The sequence below is a fragment of the Mustela nigripes genome, chromosome 4 (genome assembly GCF_022355385.1).
Source record: "Mustela nigripes isolate SB6536 chromosome 4, MUSNIG.SB6536, whole genome shotgun sequence".
Lineage (NCBI taxonomy): Eukaryota > Metazoa > Chordata > Mammalia > Carnivora > Mustelidae > Mustela > Mustela nigripes.
The window spans coordinates 170046239-170069332 of NC_081560.1; the positions used below are offsets into that span (position 1 = coordinate 170046239).

The following is a 23094-nucleotide window of genomic DNA, read 5'->3' on the forward strand; positions in this document are numbered from 1 at the left end:
TATTAACTAACACCCCGAACGTATATGGCCTATTATTTACTAATTGTATGACCCCAAGCACACCATAAAAATGAAGTAGGAGGATGCAATACTCCATGCGTGGCACTTCATTCCATGCGTGGCACATAGTGACCGCCCAATAAAAGTTCCTTTTTATTATTGTTGTCGTTATCACCAGCATCACTGCCATTATCATTAAACCAGAAAGGTGCCGGGTTTAAGGATTTAAAATCTAGTTGAGGAGAGAATATATACACATGAGCAAAAAGAACCAACACTTCTCTCATGTCTTTATTACAACACTTAAGGTTATAGGACACTTTGTTTACGTCAGATTGATCTCCTTCTGGGATGTGGCAGCTCTGGGTGGCTGCCCAAGTACCCGATCCAATAGGATCACAGACGGCAGGTTCCGTACAAGTACATTTAACTCTCATTTGAACTGTCCACACAGACCTCTGACCCCCTCTAGACAATGAACACCTGAAGGGCAGACAGAGCTTACGTACTCTTGATCTATGTACACGTACCCACATTCCCCTCCCTGGACCAGAACAACCTAAGACCTATAGGAGTTAATCAATACATCTTTGTTGAATAAATGAATGAGAAAGAATAGGAAATTTAAGTATTCACGGGTCTGTCCAAAAACAGAGGCTTCCTGGGCATCGTCCATGGGCTAAGTCCAGTGCTCTGTGCTAGGGATGTAATGCGAAGACCTAAAATCCGGCTTGTTCCCAGGAGGCCCCCAATTTCAAGCACTAAGACTAGGGGAGTCTGTGTAGCGCAGTTGGTTGAGCGTCTGCCTGCCTTCTGCTTGGGTCATGATCCCAGGGTCCTGGGATCGAGCCCCACACTGGGCTCCTTGCTCCGCAGGGAACCTGCTTCTCCCTCTCCTTCACACTCACGCTCTCTCTCACTAGCTCTCTCTCTCGCTAGCTCTCTCTCTCTCTCAAATAAATAAAATCTTAAAAAAAAAAAAAAAACTGGCGTAGGAGAAAACGAGTCCACAGCTGGCACTAGTTTACTTCAAGCAGGCCTAACCCAGACCTCTTTCTCTCCTCTCCCATATTAACACCCCAAAGAGATTCCCTAAAGACCAAACATGGTCATTGTGAGCGACCCTAAAATGTAAGCCCTATCAAAGCATTTATTTATTTTTTTTAAAGAGTCTATTTATTTATTGGACAGACAGAGATCACAAGTAGGCAGAGAGCCAGGCAGAGAGGGGGGAAGCAGGCTCCCTGCTGAGCAGAGAGCCCGATGCAGGGCTCGATCCCAGAACCCTGAGATCATGACCTGAGCTGAAGGCAGAGGCTTTAACCCACTGAACCACCCAGGCACCCTATCGAAGCATTTATAAAGTATTCTAAATATTTTTTCTCCTTCCCTCTTTTCTTTCATAAATCATATATTCATTAAGGCATGGGGTCTTCTATCAAAGTATTAAACTGATCGTTCTAACGGTATAGAGCACCCATGGTAGTTGTTTGCCACAAATGAGACCTGGGACACGGGGCGGACATGGTAAATGACTACCGTGGACAGATCAAAAATGTAAACATACGTGGTTGTATGATATGTGTATAGGTGTGTATCTATAAGCAGGCATATTTATGTGTGCATATGTGTATGTATACATCCTCCATTGAAACTGACCCGAAGATGGGTTACATTACAGATGATTCCTGCCACAAAGCTCAAAGCTTAAAGCCCAAGGAGACTGCTCCTTCAGAAGAAAGGAGTGTGATGTCCTTTTCATTTTATTAACTCTCCCCCACCCCCCGCCTTGAAATAAGAGAAAGACATCCTCCCTGAGCTGGAGCATGGGTCACAGTACCCCGTAGAGGGAAAGGAGCACAGTGAACCTGACTTTCAGCAGACTAGGGCAAGCTGCTCCTCCTGTCCCTGGGGCCTGCCCTTCCCACTGACTTATGGCTGCTAATAGCCTCTGTCCCACTGAGACAGGATTGCATATCTTTTAATTTTCCAATATGCCAACTACGCTTTATACAGCAGATGCGCTGCAGAATAAAAGCTGGCTTTTACCTTCATGTATGTACATACATTAGAGATATCTATCAAGGAAACATAAGCTAGTCTGAGGAAGGGGTCCTGAATTTAAACAACAGAGCCAGTGTCAGGTCTTAATGCTTTAAAGAATTGCACTCTTGGAGGCTCCTCCCAAACCTCCCACACCTTAATTTAGTTCCATCTTTTCCTTGGAACCGAATCTCTGCATAATTGACCTTCTGGCATGGGGCAGAGTTCAATAATCTGGACACCTCAGACCGGATTCTATCTTTCTCTTCAGTCTGCTGGGGTTTTCCTAAAGCACACAACAATTTATTCGGGGTTTCCTGTACAGAGTGTGAAGCCTACTGGAAAACAGCCGTCAGGTTAAAAGAAAAGTTAGCAAACAATCCTTTTGTGGGGTAGATTCCTTTGGCCTGTAACTCATGACCCTCCTCTGTGTGACAACGGCATTGCCCTGCAGGGACAGGCCCTGAAATCCAACTGCTCTTATGAAAAGCAAGATCAATCCCTCCCATCCCGCATCACTGTTCAGTGTAGCAGGGATGGAGCCTTGGCACGAAGTGCAGATTGGACTCTGTCTCTGTAGACCTCAGCCCTGACCGCGAGAACCAGCAACCAGACTTTTCTGGTCATGTTAACTGATAGGGGATGAAGTCCCCCTCCTACCCCCGATCCTATGTGGAGGACAGCCACCAGCTTGGGTCTGCCCAGAGAGGACTCCCAGCTTCTGTGTTAGGAGTATAACCTCTCCCACTTCGTTTGCACACACAGTGTATGTGTTCAGGGATGGCTGATCCGAAGTGATAGCCAACATATTAAAAACATCATTGTAACTACGGCACCGACCAGTGAGACTCTGGGCTAGATGCCAATCCAGTGATGACTGGATATTATCCCTGGGGTCATCTCCATCGTCTTCCTGGCTCAGGGACTGTGACAAGATTCCAGGTTTAACCAACCGAGCACCTCCTGTGCTTAAGGTTGGTTTAGGTGTGGACACATGACACAGGCTGACAAAGACCCCACCCAGCAGGATGAGACCAATAAAGCAGACATTTACCAACAAACAGAAACGGAAGAACATAGAGTCCCTCAGAACAAAAGGAGAGAAGAGAGGGCTGGATTTCTGAGGACATTCCCGACCCCAGTTTCAGCCCAGCTGCACATGGGTGCTGGCGTTCGATGAGTTAGTCTGATCCTAGGGGATCAACAGCTTTCGTCTGAAGAATTCATTGTACACACTCTGTGTGTGAGACAATACAGTGTGAATCCCAGAGATGAAGACATGCACGCGAGTGTGTGCACACCTGTGTACTAGTGAGCTGAGGGCCAGGAAGGGACTCAGGGAAAAAGCTCTAGTGCCAGGGTGGCCAGGGACGGCTGACCCAGCGGTGCTGTAGATCCCTTCTGCAAAGACACCTCCATTCTTTGTTTCTGCTCCAACGAGCTCACCTGTCAGTGAGAACTGTGGGAACCAAAATGCATAAAGACAACCCAATGACCAGTTTAGCAAAAGACCTGTGACCAAAACAAGGGGCCTACAGAGAAGTAAAGGATCCGGCTTGCCTGGAGATCAACCCCAACCCACGTGTAAAGGAAACAGAAAGCAAAAGGGAAGCAGCGAGAACACAGAACCAAAAATCATCCCCCCCCCCCCAGGGTAAAAGGGTGGGGAACAGCAGTCACAGGTGTCATGTTTAAGTAACACAGTAACCATTAGCTCACTTTATCTACATACCTCCAAAGCGAGCTCTCAGTGATGCTCCCCAGGTTATAGTCATAGAGCTTTGTCAAAATGAGAATCACCTGAAGGCAAAAGAAGAAATCATGGTTAGTCTCAAACAATTACAATCTCATAGAACTGAAATGGCCCAAGGGAGGACTTAGGATTCCTTTAATGGGTGCTTAACATAATTGAATGAATTGTTACAGCATCACTTACGCCGACTGGGGTAGGGTTTTCCAGGGCCTTCCTTTAAACTGCTCAGGCCTGATTCCCTCCCCAACTTTCTCCCTCTGTCCTCCAGTGAGAGTTACCTGCCCATCCAGGCATTCCTTACCTGGTGGCCTGAAGGCTTTCAGGGAGGCTAGCAGACCTGTCAAACAGGCACCCTGCAAGAGAGCCCCTGGGCAGATGGTGGGGAGAACGTTAGGTCCCTGATACGGTCCCAGTCCTAGTAGCTGTACCACACTGGGAAGGTTGTTTCGCTTCTCTGAACCTCAGTGTTCCCATCTATTAAGAGGGTGAGCAGTAATGCCATCACCCAGAAAGGCTTGCTGTGAGGAGTTAAAATAGGTAATAAATGCTAATGATTCTTCAATCTGCATGGGGTTCTTCAATGTCAATTCCTTCCCTTTCTTCTCCTTTGTAGGACTAGCTTTAACCATTTCTTCTGATTGTCCAGTTCCTGGAAAGCCACCGGATGGAATCTAGCCTTCCACACGGGCTCAGCAAGAACATTTTAACAGGAGCATATTTATGTTTTATGGGGTTCTGAAGTGTACAGAATTTGGGGAACCCTCCGTAAAGAAAAAAATATAAAGATACAAACTCAAACTTAAAAAGGCGTTTCGGGACACCGACGCGTCAGCTCCATTAGCTTCATGGCAAACCCTCCTCTGACTTGAACCCACGGCTGCTCGCGGCGTCACTCAGAGACTCCAACTACTCAGCTCTTTCTTTCAGAATTCATCACTCACTGGACATTTGTTAGGAACCCAGGATTTCGCCCGATGCCCGAGGAGAGCACCAGTACAGATGAGGCCTGGTAGTCCGTGGTCCAGTTAGGACAGGAGGGGCTCACCAAACACAACTTGTTTAAGCAATTCAACCCAGGAACACCTTAAACACAACCTGTTTAAGCAATTCAACCTGGGTGGACAGAGAGAGAATCTACCTCTCCTCAGTCCCTCCGACCCTCACAGCCATCACGGCTGCTTCCTCCGGCATCCGCGGCGATGACCAGGGCCCCCCATTACCCAGAACGCATGAGCCCCAGGACACATGGGAGAACCCACAGAGCAGTGTGCTCCCTCCCAGTGAATCCTCACTCCCCATGCACTCTTCTTACATAAGGACGAGAACTGAATAGGTTTGCTGTTTTCTGTCAAGGTTTCTATTTCTCTCCCGATCCACACAATCGAGAACATTTGGCCCAGTCCTGCTGTTTTCCCACTCAGCAGAAACATGTTGACATCGATTTCCAGGATTTTCCCTGAAGGTCAAGGGATCGGTTCTAGTCACAGTGAGCACAGAACATTCTAACCTTGAAATCCAAGGCAGCAAGCTGCCAAGGAGTACTCAATCCTTCCAGGTTCCACTCTGCTCGCACAGGCCTTGATTTACCGAAGGCACGAGCATGCGTGAGCAGATTCCCAACACCTCCTTCCCAGCAAGCAAACCAGAACTCCACTACCTCAGGCCTGTTCCAAGTTCAAGGGAATGAAGAGCTGCGGTGACCCAGACAGGCAGAGCTCTGCGGAGCGCTGCTCTCGACCGCCCTTCTCCTGAACCACCACGTAGGCTTCCTGCAAGGACCTGCTCTGAACTTGCTTCTTTAGCAAAACGTGAGCATGTGGGAGGTACTGGGCACCCTATAGGTCTATCAGATGGTTCACCTGTGGTGGGGGCATATGCTTAACAGGTCTGCGTGCCAATTAAGTCACTCTGAGTGCTAAATTTCAATCACCGCCATCCCAGGAACGCTGATCGGCAGCAGCAGGGTGGCTGTTTGTTGGAAGACACAGAGTGGCGTCGCCCCTCCGCCTCCGTATGATTTTGCCAAATAGTCCTAGAGATCCCCACCAAGAAAATGGGGGTGTGGGCATAGAGCATTTCTCGGTAGTTGCTCTCTTGATACAATACGGCCGTAAACTAAATAATGAAGTTCAGCGGGGCCCAGCCTGCGCCTCACACCCATCTGATGGTGGAATTCAGACGAGCCCCGGAGAAGGAACGTTTTAACCCAGCAGGTAATGGTGTGGAGAACACAGACAGACAGACAGACAGACACACACACACACACACACACACACAAAACCTGTAATGGTGTGGAGAACACAGACACACACACACACACACACACACACACACAACCTGTTTAAGCAATTCTTAGGCAGGGCGGCAGGGAGGTAAAATCCACTCCCGGACTCCTCTTGAGGGGCTAGGAAAACGAAAATGCCACTGATACACTCAGGCAGTTTATCAATACTGCGCCAGAAGAGGCGTCCTTTCTGGCATTCCAAAGTATATCTGCTTGAATCAATCTGATCTTTCTGACTCGAGAACGTGAGCAAGAAAGAAGGGAGACCTGCTAACCTTCAGTTATGTCTCCAATCGATTCCTTGCAATCTCCTCGTTTTTCCTTTCTCTGTGGCCATGATTTACCTCCATACTCCTGCATCGCGATGCCTCATTGTATCAGATCTGGCTTGTTGTTCCTTTATTGTTCCGTCCTGGTTAATTAGCCATACTAGTTAATAGAATCGGTACCTGTTAAAGGGCCCACAACCCAAACTACAAGTATTAGATGAGGAAAAGGGGAGAAGGCAACTCTCCTTTTGGGAGTTGGTCCCCATGTCTACTAATTTTGCATATTTTTCAAACTTAAAAAAAAAATCAGTGAAACTTTTTCATCAAGTGAAATGTTATATGTACTTAAAAATATATGGACAGTAATTTATTTTTACTCATTCGGTAAACAGTTTTCATGTATAGATTTAATTCTATGAGCCCAACTGCATAGAATTTAATTATGAATCCAATCAATGAGAGCAAGGCTGTTTTGATGCATACACACGCAAAATGGAATACTCATCAGCATCTCATTTCTTTCTCTATCTTGTTTTCATTATATAGTACCAAAATATCCCTGATTCATAACCGCAAGTGATGACCATACGGCAATAGCTTTTTTAGGTTCCTTTTAAATTTCTTAGGATACTTTCTTTAAATAGCTATAATCCAACTATCGATGGCTTAACCACCTCTACCTGTACCGAGCCAGGATCTCAGCACCCAGTCATCTGTGGGACGATGTGCAGTGGTTCGGCCAGGGATTCCCCACCATGGCTAGGAGCCACAGCACCATGGGCCACTGTACCCTTGTTTCGTTGTGGCTCCTTCCTGCCATATCCACTGCTTACAAAGCTACTGGGGGAACATCACTTGGTCTGTATGTATAAAGAGCATGTTGAAGTCAACCTACCAAGCTGCTATTTTCTAACCATCCATCCCTTAGAAGGTGAGAGAGTGCCAGAAAACAGTGTTGGGATCTGTGCAGGGATGAGCGTGGTTCTTTAAGGACGTGATCATGGGCTTCTTCCCTAGGACTGAGCTAAACTGACACTATCTGGGCTCACACCAAACTACTGTGCCTTCTCCCAGAGTCTTCCAAAGCTCCTACCAAATAATTCCACCAATTCACCAACCCCAGCCTCTCACCCACCCTCCTATACGTAGACACGAAGAAACTATCACATTAAAAAAATACATGCAGTATATATACACGTGTACATATACACAATACATATGTGTCTATGTGGGATGTTGTTGGGCCATTAAAAAAAAAATCTGCCATTTGTATCAATATGGATGAAACTGGAGGGCATTCTGCCAGGTGAAATAAGCCAGAAAGAGAAAAATAAATACTGTATGGTATCACTTATATGCAGAATATAAAACAAACAAAAACTGATTTCATAGAGACAGAATATAATGGGGATCGTTAGGGGTTCGGAGGGGAGGAGAAATGGGGAGACACAGGTCAAAGATAACCTTTCAGTTATAAGAGGTTCTGGTGTCCATCAGGGTGATATAGTTCATAATACAATATTGTCCATTTGAGAGTTACTGAGAGTAGATCTTAAGCATTGATACCAAAAAGCGAATAAAACAAAATAACACAAAACAAACATCAAGAGAAAGAGAGAGTTAACTATGAAAGGTGATGGAAGCATTAATTATCTCTGCCTTAGCAATCATTACATGATGCATATGTATATCAAAGCACCACAATGAGTACTTTAAATCTATACAATTATATTTGTCAATTATTCCTCAATAAATTTGGAGGGGGCGGGAAGCAACCATCACAATGGACCCTGGGGGGGGGGGAATATCCGTCCACCTCCCCCTCATCTAACCCCAACTTCCGTCTTCACTGGGTTACAAAACAAAAGCATTCATGGAGATGAACAGAGACACTGCTATGCCAATGGCTATTCACAGCGTTCTCTTGTGTAACCGTAAAAGGCAGCCAGAAATATTCTGTTGTAGCAAAACATCAGGACAAGCCTTTTTGCCAACTGTGCATCCGACTGTCTTATGGCAGCAACCTAACTTTACAGGTGGACAGTCTCCATTATGCCCAGTATTGGGGTGTATGACCCTTTGAATGTGACGAGCATGTTTTCTTTAACCAACATAAAAATATAATTTAGAAATGAAACCCCAAACACTTAAGGAACCCCTATAACACCCTCGTGGTAACCTGGTTCAACACAATATCTTTTTGAAAACATCGGTATTAATAACTAGACCAACATTTATGCCACACTTCCCACGTAGAAGGGTAGGAATTCTCCATTTCTTTTCCTATGGAAGGAACATAGTGCACTGACACTTTTCCTTTGCTAACTTAGGACAATGAATCCCAGGGGAAGGGGGTTGGGAGACTGGTGGGCATCAGTGTATCTCCTAGTCCCCCAACTCCCTGAGGAGGATGCATGTATTTCCCCATAAGTGTTTTCTCCTAATTCTTCATCTTAGGAGTAGCAACCTGGCAGAGGGCTACTGAGAATCTTTCTTGAAGGAGCTTGCTTGGCAAGTTTACTATTCTTCTTAAATAATGAATTTAGGTTAGGATAGCTGTAGGAGAACTTATGGACATTTAGACGGATTTCAGTTCTACCAGAACCCTTGATCTGGCCACTGAACTTCACCTTACCTCATCTTTTCTGGGAAGTCTTAGAAAAGCAAGACATGTCCCTTTTCTGCCCTTAGGTCCAACTGCAAAAACAGATTCTAATCCCAAGGCAAACAAAAATGTGTCCTTGGGCTCCTTGACAGTGAGCAATCTGGACTAAAAGATCCTAAAGTTTCTTTTACTCTTGAAGATCTATAGTTCTAAATCCAGAACAATGTAGATGGTGACACGGTATGCTAGTCTATAAAACAAGGCATATTCTTTTGTATTTCTTTTAGTTATTAGTGATTCAGGGCTGGCCTGAGCAAGTGTTTTTGTCATTGTAACATGTGGGGAGACCTCACAGAACTCATCCATGCTAACAGTCATAACTCTACCTACCTGGGGTGTGGCACAGTCTGGCTTGGGTGAACAATGAATGGCAAAACCACACTGAAGATGCCAGTGGGTTGGTTCAGGGCTAAAGCTATCTACCTCCATCCTTTTCCTACAACTACCATCATGCCCTGCTATTTCCTCATTGCCCTGTCTCCAGTGGCCTTCTCTCTACTTGCCAGACACCAGTGGCTGGATATTTTTAAAACTGTGGACAGAAGTGATATGGGGTCAAAAAATTATAAGACTTGAAGAGATCTAGAACAATCTTTCAGAGGACTAAAGAACGAGATACAACATAAGAGGAGCGTTCAATAGCCAGGAATTTTTGTTGTTGTTTTGGGTTGTTTTCTTTGCACTCCAGTTTTAGGGAAAAGAAGCAAACTTACAACAGTGGTTTTCCTAAAAATATGCATACTCCAGATTGTGTCTTTGGCTCAGAAAGCATTTATTCAACTTTCTAACTTAAGAAGAAGTTCTCATTCCTTTGAGTAGCCATGAATTCTTTAAGAATCTGATCTAATAAAATCTATGAGCATAAAACAATGACTATAACTTTAATGATATCACTGATCTCCTGAATCCTAGGGGGGTCATGAATCCAAGAATAAGAACCTTCTCTAATTCCCAGAAAATGAGAACTTTCTTCAGAAGAAAGAACATTCAGCTCTAAAATTCTCTACACTGAATTCAATAAATATTTATTAAGCTTTCTTAAGAGGCAAGGATAAAAGTAATAATAATAATAATAATAATAATAATAATAAAGCACTATGTGCTGTGAGGACACAAAGGGAGAATTAGACTCGTACGAAGCCCTGGAAGCTCACAGTCAAGTAGAGGGGCAGAGCTGTACACAGACGGTTACACTAAGGAAGACAAAGGTTTGCAGCAAGAGGACAGTGTTTAAATCTCTTAGAAAGCATGCAAGAAAAGTATAATCAGGTATAGATCCTTACAAAAGAAGATAGTCAAGACAAATCCTAGAAGACGTGTGTGATTCTGATGGTCACGAGAAGCTACAGAGCTGGTAGCTCTGTAAGGGCTCCCTTCTCAGGGAAGGGGGCAGGAGGGTACGGGTCCAGAGGTGTGAAAGCTCACAGAGCAGTCAGAAGACAGCAAGTCCCTGGGAGACACAGAGTATCAGAAGACACAGATACGTTAGGCTCTATTGTGGATGCCTTAAATATAGGATGGCAGTGTGCTCCACCAAAACATACAAATAAACAAGCAAACAAACATGGGCTTTGGAATCAGGAGACCAGACTTTTGAGTCTTGGTTTAGCCACCTGTTAGAAAGAAACAGAACACTAAAAATCACTTAAATAATGAGACACAGTTCCTCTCCAAAAGCATTCCTGATTAGCACTGTGCATCTTCCTGTTTGCAAGGTGGTCCTAACACTTCCTGTACCACGTGCAGACACAGCTACACTCACAAAGATAAGAAGGATTTCTACTGTACATCTGTTTTTTTGTTGTTAAATTAGAAAAGAAACTCTCCCCAAAGCCCTTCCAGCAAAATCTCTATCGTCTCAACGACCAGTCTTGAGCCACATGCCCACATCACGGCTTAAATGAAAGTTGGGAAAACGCGGAGGACAGAGGTCTGGAGGAGGACTTGGTGTTTCCTATGGTAAGAGATGGGCTGTGCCAGTCAAGAAATAGAGGGTAGTGGCTGCTGAGTAGCGATGAGTAGTGTCTGCCACTGCGTGACCTTAAATAAATGACTTAAATACTGAAAAGACTTATTAAAAACAAATGTGAGAAAAGGAGACAAGGTTACCTCTCTCCTTAGTCTCTTAGAAATGGGAGACGCAAGCAAGAGGAAGTGGAAAAATTCTGTGAAAATGTTCAAGTACGCTGCAGATGTAAATAGTTGCTATTATTAATAACATCTAGCAATTATTGGAGGCCTAGTCTGTGTGTCAGACAAATTTCATCATTAAGGGTATTTCAAATAATTATCTCTCTTTTTCTGGTGAGGAAATTGAGGCACACAGAGGCTAAGAAATGTATTCAACTGTTGTGTGGTGAACAAGTTGAAATCACATTATATATATATAGACTCTTACTCACTGTGCTTCATTATCTCCAGGGTATGTTGTCCTGAGTATTTCAGTTACTAGAGGTTAGTGAAGGATCCTCACTTTCTGTCCAATTCAAAAGTATGGTAGACCTGTTACCCATCAGACATGGTATCAGCCAGACGACTCCTTTACTTGACTTCTCCTGGACATCCCTGAAATATGTTTTCCTTATATGATATAAACTGGAGTTTTAATTTTTTTTTTAATTTTAATTTATTTGACAGACAGAGATCACAAGTAGGCAGAGAGGCAGGCAGAGAGAGAGGAAGGAAAGCAGGCTTCCTGCTGAGCAGAGAGCCCGATGTGGGGCTCCATCCCAGGACCCTGGGATCATGACCTGAGCCGAAAGCAGAGGCTTCAACCCACTGAGCCACCCAGGCACCCCTGGAGTTTTAATTCTTTATTGACCTTAGGTCAATGGCATTTTTATTTGTCATTTTTAATTGGTTTAAAAAAAAAAAAAACCTTTGAACCTGAGTGAAATCCAGTGTTAGGGGGTGACCCTTCCACTTAAATCACAGAAGTTGGTGGCTTCCAGATCAGGGGTTCCAGACAATGAATGCACGCACATCGAACTGCGGATTCAACAGAACAGCTTCTAGTATCTTCATTTGCAGGAGATTTATGTGAATGTGTAATTACACTCCATTTGAGTCATCCGAGGGATGAGAATTCAATAATAGCTAAATCGGATTAAGAGACCTCAGAGGGGAACTGGAAGGTCGGTGCGATGGTGCGCACAACCACCGCACGTGGGCACCCTAAGTCATCAGACAGAGGTCATCCAGCACGCACACACGCAATTTGAAAAGAAAAACCAGGAGAAAGGTTGGGATGAATTTGGGGTGTGTAGCCAGCCAGAAAGCAACAGATTTTGGCCTCTGGGGAGTCCTGGATCCCAAATGGCCTTCACGTTTTCTAAGAATCTACATAATTTAATAAAATGTTTCTTTATGTAATATCCTCCAAATGGCATTGAAATGGTGTGAGAGTGAATTACATGGCTACTGGACCACCCCGAGGAACTTGAAAGACTGGACAGCCAACAGTGAGGCAGACAGACACAGGGGATATAGGTGACCGACTCAATAGGAGGCAAAGACCAAACCGTAGAATACGGGACAACCCTTTAGGAGAATAGAATGTTTTCAAGTAAAAATCTGCTATATCTTCCCCTGAATCTGTTCCCCTCTAGAGGTCATCTGCAGCTAGGATATGAGGTCACAGGACCTGTGGAGCACTGTCCCAGGAGTTTCCATGTGAGAAAGACTACAGCTCTCATTCAAGGCCAACTCACATCTCTCTCCCCTCTTCTGCTGAAAGTCGAAGTTCTTTCCTGATAGTGACTAGCAAAGAAATGCACGTAATAAAAGGCTATTATACTCTCTTCCTAGAACCAGGTCATTCTATTTAGCAAACAAACCCAATGGACCCAAGCTGTCCTTTGACCCAAGTCTTGAAAACAGAACTTGTTTTTCTATTTTTCAAGGTGAGGGACACTGTTAACTTAAAAAAAAAAAGTATTCTCTCCAAAATCTGGAGATGCTCAACACTTCAGTCCTCCATAGTCTTCTTTCTTCTCCTCCTCCTCTTTTTTGAACAAAAAAGGGAATGATTCCCAAAGCATATATCGATATCTAGCAGATAAAGTTAACTGTTTCATATTCCCCTTTCTCTATTTAAATTACTCTGCTCTAAATTATACTCTATTCTAACCATCTACATTACACTAGGAGAGATAGTCAGACGCTAAATTAAATGATCTTTTTTTTTTCCTAGAAAAAACCTGATAACCACTATCAATGTAATCTCCAAAAAGTACCAAGATAAAATGATTGTACAAAATATGAGGAAAATGATTGTACAAAATATGAGGAAAATGCATACTCAAGGTAAGACCTCTCTACAGGAGGGAGAGTAAAATAGAAAAATTAGACCTGGAGAGTGCTAAAGGCCAAGCTTCAAGCCATGAAAGCAAATAAGACTAGGGAGGAGAGGGAGAGAAGCAGGAAACTCCGTGAGTTGTTGGGAAGGACTCAATTCGAGGAAACCACACAGAATACCCAGTACAAGTACAAGTCACTGCTTCATAAACCAACCAACCATACACGATGCTCTCCTCATCCCTGCCCCGCCCAGAAGAAGGTAACGGACAGAACTTCTCCTTTGACTTAATCCCTATTTGAATTAGATCAACGGGTACTTATACAGAAACACAAATAAGGAATTACAAAACCGTAAGAAATTATTTCTTGCATTATCTCCTCTCTTGAAATCTAGAAAACAAAGAGAGGAAACACCTATGACGAAGTTAAAGGGGAAGAACGTAAGGTTGTAAGGAGAGAAAAAGAGATGTGAGGAGCAGGAATGTTCCCTTTTAACTTCCTCCATACACTGAGATGAGGAATACAGACCTCCAAACTCTCAAATCACTCTCTGTCGGAATTACAGACACTATCTAAATATTAAACTCTCCCGACGTGAGAGCCCACACACGAAATGAACACACCATTAAGCAGCAAACTGTGTGTTAATGATGAGGGGCTCTTCTGTTCTTCTGCTCCCTTATGTTAAGCTTCAATATAAAGAAATGAACCAAGTCATTCCTTTTCTACTTTTGCATCTCTTGGTTTTTATGCTGTTATTCACGGATCTGAAGAGGTTAACTCAATTTTTAAAAATACTGCTTTTTCAAGGTTAACACAACACACTAACAGGAAGCCAATAAATAAAGATATGCATTTTATGGTGATCCAAGTGTCACAAGATGAAGCTCAATAAAAATGGCATAAAGAATGAGAATGCAGCCTTTAATTTTTTTTTTTTTCATTTTCTCTTCTCACTTACCACACAATGAAACTAAAGCAATAAGGATAAAAAATCAGAGACAGCTAATATGGTAAGTTTAAATATTTTCCTTTACCTTGGGAAAGGTAAGTTTAAATATTTTCCTTTACCTTGGGAAAATCTCTGTGAACCACGGAGGAAGAGAAACATTTTACTCTCTTTTAAAAAATGAATAAATAAGCAATAACAACAGAGCTTTATTAACAGATCTTTTGTTCGCCCTGTCTGAGTGCTAAGGTGTGATGGGACACAATTTGCCCAAGAGGAAATTCAAAGCTTAAAATCCTGGCTTGAAAGTGAAATTTAAATAACATCTTGAAATCCCAAGTAAAATCTATTAATAAATAATAAAGGCTTCTGTTGGAGGAAAGAATCCTCTAGAAGTTAAATGATTCTTACATATTTCTTGTCATTTAATCACAGAACCAACATGAGTCTACATGACTCTAGTTCTAATCCTCTACAATGGCATCTAGGTGACTGGTGGGTGGTTATAAAAATATTTAGCACTTTGTCATTCTTTTTTTTAATTTTTCTAAGATTTTATTTATTTATTTGACAGAGAGAGATCACAAGTAGGCAGAGAGGCAGGCAGAGAGGGGGGGGGGGGAAAGTAGGCTCCCCACAGAGCATAGAGCCCGATGCGGGACTCGATCCCAGGACCCTGAGATCATGACCTGAGCCGAAGGCAGCAGCTTAATCCACTGAGCCACCCAGGCGCCCCATCACCTTGTCATTCTTTTAAAGGAAACTTAAGACAAAATTGGAAAGGACTGCAAAGATCATGTAATTCTAACCACCTTGTCTGACAAGTGGTAGAAGTTATATTTCTAGAAGAGTCTGCTCTTGAATAAGGAGCTTCTGAGAGTAAGGACTAATCTCAACATGCCATATGTGGACTCAGAGCATGGAGGAGGGAGGTGCTGTGTACAGAGGGAGGGACTGGAGGGGACCAGTTCTGACATGGGGGAGAGATCAAGGAGTCAGGTGAGGACCGCAACCGGGAACATCAGGCCTCGACACGGGTTTTGTGAGGGTAGGAGTCACACAATTTGAGTACCTCTCTTCAGGAAAGAGAATACAAAATTATGAATAAAACAAGGTTTAACGGTGAAGGTTTATGAGAATGACAAGTTAGCTCACAACAAATTACCAGTGCCTTAAAAATTCATGTACTTTTCTTCTGAGATACCTTTAGGCAGTTTGGCAAAAAATAAGAAAATAGAAACATTTTCTGATCGCAACCTAGCTTTCTCTCTGTATATGATGTGATCTACGATTCCCCCCAAATGCCCGGCATGCACAGGAGCCAATGCCTGTGAGGGCTCTGAATCTTGTTTCATTAGCTTCACTGTAAAACCCATTTTGAGTGGGATTCCATATCAGATGCTCATTAAGAATGGAGCTGTCCATTCCCACAGTCCTGGGCTGCGAATCCAGAGAGATGGACATATGCCTGGGCTCCGGGACACTGAGGAAGCCAATGGACTCTTGGGGCTTCGGTCTCCTCCCTGGTTACACTACACATTTGTAAGATCTCTTCCCATTATAATACCATCCAATGCCAAATACCCCAATCTCCTCTATCTTCAGTGTTCCCAGCCTTAGTAAATGCTACTGTCATTGCTCAAGCTAACTCGCTGAGTGAATCTTTCTTGGCTCTATTCCCATTTTCTCCCCAAAGCTAGCCAGTCACTAAGCCCTACAAACTTCTCTCATTAACTTCACCTCAACTGGGCTACTCCACTGCCTTTGACAATGCCCCCAGCCTTCAGTCTTGCTTCCCTCCAAGCACCTTCTGCACTGCTGCTTTTTAAAACAGCAATGTTGTGTGTGTGTGTGTGTGTGTGTGTGTGTGTGTGTGTGTTTCCCTCCCACTCTTCAAAGTATCTGCATGGCTTCTCATTGATCTTAAAATTTAAGTTTCATAATCTGATCTACAAGGCCAAGTGTGACATGGCCCCGGCATGCACATTCAAATCACCGTCTTCCCCAAACTTCTTTATTCTCACAAGTGCATGTGAATCCAGACGTAATGTTCTCTTGCTGACCTAAAGAACTTCAATATGTGTTAATGGTCTGACTAACTGACTATAAGTATATTGGTGATGGACTTTTCCAGGCATAAACAACACATTCCAGTTACATAAACAATTATCGTAGCAATCACCTAGAATAGAGTAGGATTAAAAAAAAAATTCAAGAAATTGTAACACAAGGGTATTATTATTTCATGAAAATACTAATCATAGGAATAATATTCCAAACACTTTGGATTTCCTCTTGGAAGTTTAGGCTGATGAAGTAATTAAATGCTAGACAATTCAATGCTGTGAATCTCTTTTGGGAGAGCTGGTAGTTGTAAAACGTGCCTATGAACCAACCCAAAGGTTTACTGACTTTTCTGTTCTTTCATTCAAAAGTGTTAGCTATGTAGTGGTAGGATAGAGACCTACAGTTAGAAGTTGAAACAGCTAGATTCTGGTTAGAGTCAATTTTAATTCTTCGTATGACCTTAGTCTGGTTAACTCTTTTCCTTCCTTTTCCTATTGAATAAGATTGATAATATTTGAATTCCATTTCTAACTAGATTATCATCACCAGTTTACATTATGGAATACTTTTTAAAAAATTTTTGTCACTCTGCTAAGCATTTTGAATAATATAATCTATGTACATTCTTTAAGATTTATTTATTTTAGAGAGAAAGAGAGTGAGTGTGCATGCATGCAAGTGGTGGGAAGGACAGAGGGGGAGAGAGAGAGAGAGAGAATCTTCAAGCAAACTCCCCACTGAGTGCAGGGGCTCGATCTGGGGGTTGATTTCAGGACACTCAAATCCACGACCTCAGCCAAAATCAAGAATCCTCTGCTTAACCAACTGAACCAGCCCCCAAGGCGCCCAGTCTATGTACGTTCTCTTAGCTATCTTATGAAGCCAATACTTTTTTTTTTTTTTTTTTGCCACTTTCAGGTGGCAGAGGAGTTTAAAGGAATTTGTCCAACATCAGCTAGCCCATAAGTGGGATGTTGGTATTTGAATCCAAAAAACTGAGACCAGAGCTCAGGTGCTTAATCACCACGCTACACGGTCTCTTAGGAGAGCGAAAGACAGAACTTTAAAGAGTTTCAAAGAGTATACCTCATGGCTTTCAACCAGCTTGATGCCAAGCTCTATCTATCTGTCTGTCAACCCATCTACCATGTATTTGGTTGTTTTTCTAGGCACTGACCGTAATCCGTATTTGTTTTTCTAAGTGCTACTGAGAAGGCAAAAAGAGAAAACAGATACCCGCCCTCATTGCACATTGTAGCCGAGTAGGGACTCACAGAGCTGAATACTTCAGGAAGGAAGTACTGTGGGAATAAAGAGAAAGGAGCAATCCCTAGCTGGATATAAACGGGATCCTTTCAAGTTCTTATAGCAAGCAGGTGCTTGACACACAGTATGTCATTTAATTCATTTCACGATGCTGGGTGATAGTATTTGCCGTCCTCACACGGGATGGCCCGGGGCGTGGGTCACAGCTATGTAAGCTTAGATCTTCTTGGCTTCTGATCTGGAGAGGGGGCTTGAAGGAGAGGCCAAGTTAGCGTTTCCACACTCCTAAAACACGGAAGGGTCATGTGCAGAAAAGAGGAGAGAAACTTCCCAAGAGTCTACAAGAAGACCATTTATCTACCCCTCAGCTAGTGAGAAAAACTGAAAGTCACTCAAATGTCCCCAAGTCAAACACAGGAAACAAGGCTTCAGTAAAGACAGATAAGAAAGCCTAGAAAAGAATGGTTTCTTGGTCCTACATGGGAAATCAGTTGCAGAAATGGATAAAGTATGTCACTGCTGTGTCTCTCTTTTTAATCTTTTAATTCTAAATCAAGACACTAGTGAAATTTAGAAACCCAATGCCCTGTCTGGCGTAGGAAATGCAAATCTCCCAGGACAAAACCCAGTTGCTGACCCACTGTGAATGGCCCTCTGCAGAGAGAAGGATGTGTGTGGTTCACAAGCTGACCGGGAGTGTGAGGGGGTCTCTGGGCCCAGTGGGAGGGGGGCTCTGGGAAGTGATTCAGAGACACTGGGGGAAGGGAAAGCACCAGAACACAGTGCCTGGCTGCTGTAGGAGGCTAGAAGAAGGAAAAAAGAAAAAAAAATCCATTTTCTTGAAAATAGAACCTCTTCCTTAGATTTCCTATTTTTTTTTCCTTTAAACTGTCCAAGATTAATGTGGCAAAAATAAAATGCCCCACAGGCTGCTTATTTTGACGCTTACTACAGCACATAAAAGTGAAGAATTAGCATGGAATGAATAATTTATTTAGTGCTTTACTGTTGTTTTAAACAAATCACTTCCATGAAAGCAATGTGTATTCAAGCAATAAATCACTGTTTAGCACTCTGTCTTGAGGAAAAGATACCACTTGGCAGAATTATTGAATGGCAGTGCCTGGAGGGGAGGCAGGCACAATAAAGATAAAGGTGATGTCCTTGCACTTTGGGATTTCAAAGGAGCCTGGGTCTGAGTGAGATGCTGTAATGAGACCCTTCCCTGTAATCACAAGGTTTAAATGAGCACCTACTTCTGCTGATACATCTGATATTAAGACTAGCAGGGCATAATTTATTATTACTTTGGAGCTACTGTTATTTTACTAAGGCAATGAACGTAGGCCAAGCACAGAACCCAAGTGCCTGGGATATGCTACGAAATAAAACAGTGAGTTCTATGCCTTTGAGTTGATTCCTACTTGGTGGTGGTGGGGGTGGGCTTCAGAACACCAAGGGAAACTGGTTCAGGGCAAAAGAATGATCCTGGTTCTCTCCTTAAAGTCAAATTAGACAGTGGGACTTTCTATTGTCCCAACTTTATGAAGTTCTCAGAATGAAATAATAATCCTGGTTTTCGTTGTGCAAAGAAACAAAGCAGTCCCCACAGGGCTGCACTAGCTCAGATTACACATTTTGATATATCTTTTTGTTTGTTTGTTTTTAAACCAATGCCACAAACATAACCTGAGGTCAGACACTTAAAGTTGAGATCCCCTCGGCCTTCCATTAGTTCTGGCAACTAGTGACAATTAGTACAGCTGGTAATTCCTGTCACCGTCAGTGCAGAAGACTGACGGCTTGATGTTTACACATCTGGAAGAAGAGCAACACCCATCCATTCTATGAACTTCATCAAAGGTTTCTGCTGCAAAAACCTGCATCTCATTTCCCTCTGGCTTCAAAGGTAATAATTAATAGCATGTCACCCTCAAGGAGTTTAGAACACCAGTATTCCCCAGCCCTACTTTAAGTGGTTTAAGAAAGAATAAACTCTCCGCCTCTTTTATAAGATAGTCTCAACTTTGCCAAAAATGTGCTGAAAGCTGAAAACAACACTTCTGGCCACTGGAGTGAAGGTGACAGGCACTGAGAAATGTCATGAATTTGATGCTTCTTGTCACCTTCATGATATTTTCTTTTCTTTTTTTTTTTTTTTTAAAGTATGTCAGTGTCAGCATTTTATCAAGCTCAGGCAAAACTCGAAATGTTGTTGGCTTCCAGCCAACCAGAAATGCTTCACCCTCAGGAAGAAACTAATCAATGAACAGCTCTCTACAGAATGTTAGCTATGTTCACGGCAGAACCATAGACCCTATGGGAGACAAAAGGATAGAAAATGTAATTTCTGCCACCCAGGAATTTACGATGTATGCAGAATGTGATTATCACTCTCTTGTTCAGAAACACTCAAGGTTCCTTGCCTCAGTAGGACTGAATTAATTCCCTCTTCCTCCATAGGACATCGAAGTTCCATTCCATACAGCACCTATTCACTTTCTATTTTTGTTATTGGTTGCTACTTCTCCTTACAATCTTGCCTTCATGACTGCCCTGTTATTCTTTGAACCACCATGAATTTTCAGGCTTCTGGTGCTTTCTCAATTTCCAATACTCAGCTCAAAAGTCACCTCCTCCAAGAAGCTATCCCAGCCTCTCTGGACAGAGGTCGTGATAGTATCTTGCCTCTTTAGCATAGAGTATTTTCAACTATGGCCCTTAGGCCACCACTTTCATTATTTGTTTAACTGTCTTTTCTATTAGGTTATCATCTAGTTATTGAATTTTATAATATAATTTCTTGTGCTTGGGGCCCCAGGGTGGTTCAGTCAGTTAAGCAACTCCCTTCAGCTCTGGTCATGATCTCAAGGTCCTGGGATCAAGCCCCATGTCTGGGTTTCTTGCTCAGTGCTTCTCCCTCTCCCTCCGCCTCTTCCTGCCTCCCCACCCCCACTCATGCTCTCTCTCAAAAAAATCTTAAAAAAATAATTTTAATAAAAAATGTAATTTCTTATGCTAAATGGAATACGACATTAAAGAAGCCCCAATATATGGTCAATGAATAATTACACGACGTAATGGCAGGTATGCTCAAAAATGTTAAGCAATTTGGGATGAATGAAATTATTTATATGTGTAAGCCCAGTGTCATCCTTGATACACAGTAGATGCTCAATAAAAATTAGCTTGGTTAGAATCAAACGCCCATTGAATATCATAGTTTGAAGGATGATGGGAGTATAAATTATACTGCTGTCAGCACATTCTCAGAAGTTCAGACTTAGGGCAAGCATTGTATATTTGTGGTTCATCATTTAAACCAGCCTGACCAGAGATAACAATGATGTTTGAAGGATATGGCTTGTAAAGATAAACTGAGGTAGGGGTTCCTGGGTGGCTCAGTGGGTTAGGACTCTGCCTTCAGCTCAGGTCATGGTCTCAGGGTCCTGGAATCAAGCCCCATATTGGGCTCTTTACTCAGTGGGGAGCCTGCTTCCTCCTCCTCTGCCTGACTCTCTGCCTACTTGTAATCTCTCTGTCAAAAAATAAATAAATAAATCTTTAAAAAAAAAAAGATAAATGGAGGTAAGTTTTGGATGGTGTCTCATGCCAGGTTGAGAAATCTCTAGAACTCGTGTGTTTCTATGTAACAAAATATGGAGAGGAAGATTTTTTTTTTTTTCGGAAGTTAAGATTCTTGAACACAGAGGGGGCCCACATAGTACTGAAGATACAAAGCTATGTATTTTAAATCTGACACCTATGTTAGAAATGAATTAGCAGGTACCATCAAACTTTTTCTTAAAGAATAAGATAGTAGGTATTTTGGGCTTGAGAACCACAAAATGTTTGTCACTACTACTTCATTCCACAGTAGTATCATGAAAGCAGCCATAGAAAATATGTCCAAAAATGTGTGTAGGTGTGTTCCAAAACCCTTTATTTACAAAACCAGGTGATGGACCAAATGTGCCAACCCCTGGATTAGAGCAATAAGCGGATGAAAGTTAAGGAGACATTTAAGAGTCTATTTAAATGCAATGGTGCAACATCTTGGAGGCTTGTGCCAGGGTGGCAGGAGTAGAAATGGACAGAAGAGAATAAAAGAAGGAGATATTACGGTGGGTTAACTAACTGATGATGTAGGGGAAAATAAGAAAGAATCTAAAGTAGTAACTCTTTAAGGTTTTGGGAAAAAGGAGGACTAGAAGACTAAAGGCGTCTTTGACAGGACACTGTCTTCTGTGTTAAGCATCTGGGAAAAATTCTCCTAAAAAGTTTGGAAGAAAGCCATTTGAAAAGATGCATATATGAGAACTAGAAACTGAAGATAATCAAAGAATTCGACAGGGCTACCTAGAGATTATTCAAATTATTAAATTAGTCCAAACTTGCCATTTTATAACGTAGCAGGGTCGGCAGTGTTTACCTTCTAGATCATTAAGCAGAGGACATTCAAACCACAGCAGCCCCAAATCAGGCTTTGTTTGTCCTACACAATTCTGGCCCTCAGCAAGTTTGCAAAATGGAGTGGATCAAGTTGTCAGCATTTGAAAATCAGGAATTTATATACTGAACTGGAATTTTTACTGATCTTGAAAAAAAAAAATCAGAAACATCTAGCAATACTAGGTTCCCATTCCCACACAGCATAATTGGCCAGCAGGACACCGCAGCTGCTCCTCCCTAACAGAACCCAAGTTCTCCTTTCCCTGGAGCAAACGCAATGCCATTACTTACAGACACCACTTGTGGCGCTAGTGAGTCCCGATTTCAATGTCTGGGCTTTGGAGGCAAACTGCCACCAGTGTTCCGGCTCTGCCACCTTCTAACTGGAGGTAATTTAACTTCCATAAGCTCCAATTTATCCACGAGGGAAGTGTGGAATAATTTCAGCTCCTTAGAGGCTCCCAGAGGCTTATTATGAGGATTAACCAAAATATTATATGTAAACCACTGGAACAGAGTAGTCCCTTAAATGTGAAATACCATGATTGTTATCAAGAGGGGAAACTGAAGCCTGAGAGGTCACATGGATTATCCAAGTCTCTACTCAGTCTGTGACAGAACCAGTAAGAAAACTCGTTTTTCCTGACATCAGGGCTATTTCCAGTACTCTGAGGGTACTCCACCACAAATGCAATTGGGATGTTTGGAAAACCTAACAAAGGTATTCCCTGAAACAAGAAGAAAAAGTAAAAGGAACATCAGATATGATGATGGGCCAGTATGATGAAGCATTTCCATGGGTATCCAACAAATGTAGTATACTGGAGGGGCGCCTGGGTGGCTCAGTGGGCTAAAGTCTCTGCCTTTGCCTCAGGTCATCATGATCCCAGGGTCCTGGGATTGAGCTCCGCATCGGGCTCTCTGCCTGCCTCTCTGCCTACTTGCTGTCTGTCAAATAAATAAACAAAATATTTTTTTAAAAATGTAGTATACTGGAACAAACAGACAATACGTGTGTGTCTCTGATTTTTTTTTTTTTTTCCCAAA

At 42.7% G+C, this 23094-nt stretch overlaps 1 protein-coding gene across 5 annotated transcripts in view; it reads right to left on the reverse strand.

Annotated features, from left to right (window-relative positions):
• Positions 1-23094, reverse strand: part of SORCS1 (sortilin related VPS10 domain containing receptor 1) — a 503535-nt gene that overhangs the window by 312743 nt on the left and 167698 nt on the right. For all 5 annotated transcript variants that reach the window (XM_059398525.1, XM_059398524.1, XM_059398527.1 and 2 more), the window contains exon 2: positions 3776-3843. In XM_059398525.1, the coding sequence (XP_059254508.1) occupies positions 3776-3843 (68 nt within the window). The remainder of the gene's footprint in view (positions 1-3775; positions 3844-23094) is intronic.